The sequence below is a fragment of the Phoenix dactylifera genome, chromosome 11 (genome assembly GCF_009389715.1).
Source record: "Phoenix dactylifera cultivar Barhee BC4 chromosome 11, palm_55x_up_171113_PBpolish2nd_filt_p, whole genome shotgun sequence".
Lineage (NCBI taxonomy): Eukaryota > Viridiplantae > Streptophyta > Magnoliopsida > Arecales > Arecaceae > Phoenix > Phoenix dactylifera.
Window position 1 is genome coordinate 8211329 of NC_052402.1, and position 6315 is coordinate 8217643.

The 6315-nt window shown below is 41.2% G+C and overlaps 1 protein-coding gene across 1 annotated transcript; it reads right to left on the reverse strand.

Annotated features, from left to right (window-relative positions):
• Positions 1 to 1235: 1235 nt before the first annotated feature.
• On the reverse strand, positions 1236 to 3786 carry LOC103706828 ((R,S)-reticuline 7-O-methyltransferase-like). The gene is made up of 2 exons (XM_008791074.2): positions 3038 to 3786; positions 1236 to 1663 (listed from the first exon to the last, which is right to left on the reverse strand). Exons 1-2 carry the CDS (start codon positions 3737 to 3739, stop codon positions 1364 to 1366), a joined length of 1002 nt encoding a protein of 333 aa, XP_008789296.2. The 5' UTR covers positions 3740 to 3786; the 3' UTR covers positions 1236 to 1363.
• Between the last annotated feature and the right edge of the window lie 2529 nt (positions 3787 to 6315).

A 6315-nucleotide genomic window follows, 5' to 3' on the forward strand; every position in this document is an offset into this window, starting at 1 on the left:
AATAATAATAATAATAATAATAAAAAATCTGCTTTTGGATCACATAATTATGCTCGGACTGTTTTGATAGGATATAAGTTTTATTTTTAAAAAATTGTAAAAAATGTAAAAACTAAAATAAAAATAGCAGAAAAATTGAGAAAAATTATCAAAAGAATACATATTTTTTTTCATTTTTTAATAAATTAAGATATAGGACAATGGGTGGAATCGATCGATTTTTTGGAGCCCTCGATGGCTTATTTTCATCACCAAGGGGATCGACAAGAAGTCACCCCTTTTTGGAGAGGGAGGGCTTGCAGGTGAACTCATTGAGGTCGGTCTCGGCTTGGTACATCTTCTTTGCTCAGGAGGAGGGCTTTTTGGATGAGGTGGTGGGGGCTCTAGCAGCGGCATTAACGGTCGCAGCTTAAGGTGTGCAGAAAAATATGGCCAAACCATAAACTTGATCCAAACCAGTCTCTTCGATTTAGTCTATATCGATTTTTTTAAGTCAGTTAGGTGTTGGTTTAAGGAAGCCTTGAACCAAAAAAATGATTTAGTTTTGGTTTGAATTTTTAGAAAACCTATTCAAATTGATTCGAGTCAACGGATCCGGCTCGACCTATCATGTGTATATAAGTATATATATTTAAATCGACCCGACCCAACTTATATGCATATATAAATATATATATTCAAACCTATCCAATCCGACCTGGCCCATCTATTTGTATATATATATATACACATATATATTTTAATTTAATTTTTTATATGTTTAGACTTAGCCTGCCAATTTATTTTAGCCTATTGAACATCAATCCTATATAAAATAAAATTTTTGTATCTAAACTTAGCCCAGCTCATGTAGCCCAATTGATTAAATATCAACAAGATAAACCGAACTGTGCCAAATTTTTTGGGTTAGTTTGAACTAGTTTTTTTTGGTCGGTCAGTCTGGTTTCAATTTTGATTTTAGAAAACCAATTTAAGTTGGTTTGCTTCCAAAAATAACCCTAAAACAATCGAATCCAACCATGCACATCCTTAGTTGTGGTGACTGAGGAGGAGGTGGGGATTTGTAGGTGGAGATGCTGTAGATGAGGATGGAAAAGATGCCCTCGTAGAGGAAGGTAGTGCAGATGGAAATCCCCACCAGGTAGAGGTTGTCAGTGTAGTGGAACGTGGAGAGGACTGTCGCCATTATCACGTTGTACATTTTAGATAAGTGGAACATTACAAGCAAGTTGAAATAATTAGAAAAGCAATCGAGCTGCTTTATTTCATACATCAGCTTCCAAAGATGGATTTTAGTTTTTCTGGCACTAAGTAATACATGGTTGAGGCTAGAAGCCCAGTAAACTATGTTCGAAATGAGCAGTTACTCAGGAAATGCTTCAATAATGGACCATATGGCCGGAATTCTAATAATGTTCCACCGAGGAAAGCCACTAGCTTTCAGAAGCTTCTTCCACTCCTCTTCAGTCCTTTCCTTTCCGGTTGAGGTGTAGGCAAACATCAGCATGTCAAATTTCGCCCGTATGTCTCCCAGTGGGCTATCGTCATAAGGATATAATACTACGTCCACAATTATGACCTTCCCAGTCTTCTGTGGGATCACAGTTCGGCAGTTCCTTAAGACCTTCTCGCACTCCTCATCTCCAAAGCAGTGCATCACCGTCTTCAACAGAGAAGAGAGGGAAGAACAAATCAGTATCTCGTATCAAATAACTGTTATTCCATAATGATGAAGCCTTGTCCCAATTATTTGGAGTTAAAACAAAGATAGCTATCATAACTAATGGAACAAAGTTAAGCCAAATGCATGCAGAGGGACTCAGGTCAATGCATCACGTACATTTGATGGTTTGAGCTGCGCTCATTGCAATGGTTGATCTGATGATAGACATGTGAGAGGTTTGGAATGGTATGTGGTGTTTGTGGACGTGCGTGAGACTTTAGAGTTTAGATTGCCAATGATGGTTTGCAAAATCCTTAGAGCTCAAGACTACTAACTAATTGAGGTGAAGTCTTGCCGACCAATAAAAGGGTAGGTAAGGGACAGGATTAGTGTACAATTTTGGTACTGGGTCCTGCTATGAGATATAAAGAATGATGAGGACAAAATATCCGGTTAATGAGGGCTCACATGTTGTTGACCATTTGAACTACTGGATATCCAGGCAATGATTGGTCACGTGTTCAAAAAGGCTAATGGAGCTACGGACTAGGTGGTCTCATATCTTTTTTCATGCAAATCCATTATTGGATCAACCAGTGCACAAATCTGAAAGTGATCCGAACACCACCATCCCTCATTTGCGTAAATCTCAAAGTGACTAGGAGATCATCCAACTGTAGAATTGTGGAGGAAGGCAAATCTTTCTTCCACGGGAAAGATACAACCCCTCTATTTACTAGGGTTGAAATTAGATTGTATATTGATTGTATGGATATTAGTGAGATACAAAAATTCACATCTATATTTGTTTTAAATGGATACGAGTCCGAATTAAATACCAAAAATACGGATTTAAATATGCATATAAATTGGATTATATAAACTTTATGACCAGAGAATCAAAAATATTACTAAGTGGTGATAAATCTCAAGTTAATAGCATGTTAATATGGTCATTTATTCTTTTTAAAAGTTCATGAGTGCCATATAAAATAAAATAGGGTTGCAAATAGAATCAGATATTCGGATATGGATCGGATATGTGTTTATCTATATCGACATCTATTTTTCTTTGACGGATATGAATATGGATACGGATATTAGTCGAATATTCAAATTTCTATCATTATCCGGATAGATTCGGATCCACTTTCATCTCTATAATTTACCCATCCTTCGTATTCTCATGGATTTGCATTGTGAATTATGCCGCATGATGAAGCAACCAGCTGAACGGTGGAAGATATTTGATGTTTTCCGAGTTACCATTAGCAGTTATATTCTATTCATCAACTTTTTCTTGAGTGATTATTTTGAGTGATTCTACTTAGTTACGGTAGCTAGCATTTTGCTCATACTAGATTTCCACCTTACCTTCATGAACACGGCATCCGCCGGAGGGATGGTTTTAAACATATCCCCGGCGACGTGCGTTACGCCGGGGTACTCCGGCGCACCCCCGATGACATGCGGCAGATCGAAGTTGATTCCCTTGATGCCAGGGTGCAACTTCAGAATCGCCCCCAGCGTCGCCCCGGTCCCCCCGCCGACGTCCACAAGCGAGCCCAAGCCCGCGAACCCATCCTTGTACGCGGAGATGACGGCGTCGAGGGTGCCTTTGGCAGTGCACGCCATCGCGCTGTTGAACACCGCGTTGAACTCCGGGTTCGTCGCCGCGGTCCCGAACAGCATGTCCATGCCGTGCGCCACGATGTACGGCGCGCCGCCCTGGCGGACGCTGGCGGTGAAGCTGCCCCATGCCAAGACGGGGAGGGGGTGCGTCTCGAAGAGGACCATCGGGACGAGAGAGAGGTCGGAGGAGCGGACGAGGACGCCGGAGGCCGGGGTGAGGCCGTAGAGGGTCTCGCCTGTCTCGGTGTGGGAATGGGTGCTGAAGATCTTCTTGTGGGCGAGGAAGCGCATGATGCGGAGGAGGGAGGTGGGATTGGGTGGCGGGGAGGGGAGGAGGGAGGCGAGGCGGGGGACGGAGAGGGGCTCTCCGTGCTCGTGGATGATGTCGGCGATGCCGAGCTCCACGGCGCAGCGGAGGACCATGGAGTCTGCAAAGGCCAGCATGGTCTGCCAGACCCAGGTCTGGCCCTCTAGGACTGAATGATCCTCCTTCATCGCCATGGTTTCTAGGGTTATCAGTACTGCTTTCTATTTATAGTGGCAATTAAGCCATACTTGGTTGTTGTTGACCGCTGCTAACGGGACGATTACTCCAGTTAGGTGTGCTCGCATTCTTTTGAAACTGCGTGCTTAAGCTGGTGTCATACGTGGTTGATGTGGATCGTTGAGACCTTTATAACCATCCTCTCAAGTCTTCATATTGGCTGGCTCTGGGAATTTTAAGATCACCAAACATGCTCTCATAGCCAATCAGCATTTGCCATGTCATCAACTTAGATCGGCTGCATGGGAACACAGACATACAGTGTGTCCGGGCGATCCAACACACCTGAATCAACTCGGGCTAGATGGTATAATTTAGTTGGATGAAATCCACCAGCCTAACCGCAAAGCAATAAGCATGGAAGCATGCATAATATGCTAGTTTGGCCACCTTTATGCATGTTGCTCTGCGATTGGATTGGTCCACGAGCTGAACGGTTCGGATTCAACCAATAATCACTCGGCTTGATGTTGTTGTGGTCATAAATCATGAGATCATGTAGTAATATAACATTGAAACTTCTGTGCTCGAGAACTTGTAAGCATGGACACGCCATTTTCAGTTGAACTTTATCTATTTTATCTTTGTTAAGGCGAATGTAGTAATATAACATTGAAACTTCTGCACCCCCGTGGATTTGTAAGCATGGAGACGACATTTTCAGCTGAACTTTATCTATTTTATCTTTGTTTAGGCGGCGACGGTCGAATCCAAATTAGGACTGGATTGCATTCCGATAAACGCCGGCGGAAATTAGGAGGAGGAAAGGCGGCTAGCCGGTGGATTTAGACGAAGTCCGAAGACAAGCGAGTAGGTGTTGAATATGTTCTTGCTTTCATTTCCGATAAAACGCCACCTTTATGGACGAAGACTTGGGCCCTCGGCAGCCGCAGATAAGAAGTCTCAAACTATACGTACTAAGTTTATCTACAAAACAACTTCACATGCTAATGGCAACACCCAAACTTACACCCTCTTATTGATACGTGGATCCGACCTGGCCCGTTCGACCCCACACATTCTTGAAGCCCTGTAAGGCCAGGTCGAGTTCATAAAATTTGATTTGACCCAACCTGTACACTATATGGGTCTATTTAATTTGGAGCTTGCTAACAGTTATCCAACCTAACACGATCTGAATTGACCTGACGAAAATTTCCAAAATATTTCTTCTTTATTTTGTTAAGAGAAAACCGCTCAAATGAATCTCACTACATTAGAAAAGTCCGTTGCTGACGTTATTAACTTCTTGAAGAAAATTGTTGCTCTAGGTAAATATTAATTTATGGAGTTTTGACAATGTTAGCAAATAAGTTTAATTGTGGTCGTCAAAATTCAATATGATTCGAGAATAAGAGCATTTTCTTTTCATAAAATCTTGTTAGAAATGTAGTCTTGAACCTGATCTGGACCCAACCCAGACCCAAATATTTTGGGTTGGGTCCAGGTCCAGTCCGTGCATAATTCTAGTCTGATTCAAACAACCCAGTAGATCTAAAATATTTTCTGTAGACCCGACCTGATCATTACTGTGTCCAATGTTAAGGCTTGTATATGAAACCGAATCAAATCGGACCAAGCATGCCTTGGTCTGATATGACCTGTTTATAACCCTAACGGTGGAGCTGAGTTTTGACTTTTGAGAGAACATAGCTGACCGGTAGCTCTGTTTTAGTTCCTCCTTTGGACAGTTTCTACAGTTTCAACTTGAGGATGTCGGATTATGGTGCAAAAGGGCGTTAAGAGTCAGTTATTCAAATTCCGTGCGAGAGACTGCTGGTGCGTCGCTTTCCGTATAGCATTATTTATTGATTAATTCAGCTGTCTATTAGATTTAGATCAGTTTGTCATCAAACTGAAAACTCTCCTTAAGTTTTCTGGTCATTTTGTTGAAGAATGCAACTAATTAGCTCGTCTTTTTTGACCAGCCAAAATTTCAGACCGTACATACATTGATTTAAAATGATAAATGTGAAGAAAACTAAGATTGGAGGAAAGATGCTCTTTTATTGATGTATGCTTTGTACCATATATATACAAGAGTTTGGAATAGCTAGCCGTTGTAATAGTACAAGAATTGAAAATAGGTAGCCATTGGAATAGTACAAGAGTTTGAAATAGGTAGCCGTTGGAATAGCTACAACAACTCCAATTTTGTTGGGGGTGTGTTGACGCAACTCCATTGATGAATAACTCCCTTTTCATTAAAAAAATCTTGCATGTTGAATTCAAAGCCATTATCACTACGCACTTGTTTAATATTTGCATCGAATTGAGTAGAGATAAGTGCAAAAAAAGATCGAATGAGAGAGCGGGTTTCATACTTGGTGCGCATGAGATAAACCCATGTGCAACGTATAAAATCATCGATAATGGTTAAAAAATATTAAGAACCATCACGAAAAATTGGAGAAAATGGTCCCCAAATATCAACATAAATTAAGTCAAATGCATTTTTTGATTTGATATAACTAAT

Coding starts and splice junctions, on each gene's coding strand:
- LOC103706828 (XM_008791074.2), bottom strand. CDS start 3,739: ATGCTGGCCTTTGCAGACTCCATGGTCCTCCGCTGCGCCGTGGAGCTC. Junction 1,664..3,037: donor CGGATGCCGTGTTCATGAAG/GTAAGGTGGAAA, acceptor TCTCTGTTGAAG/ACGGTGATGCACTGCTTTGG.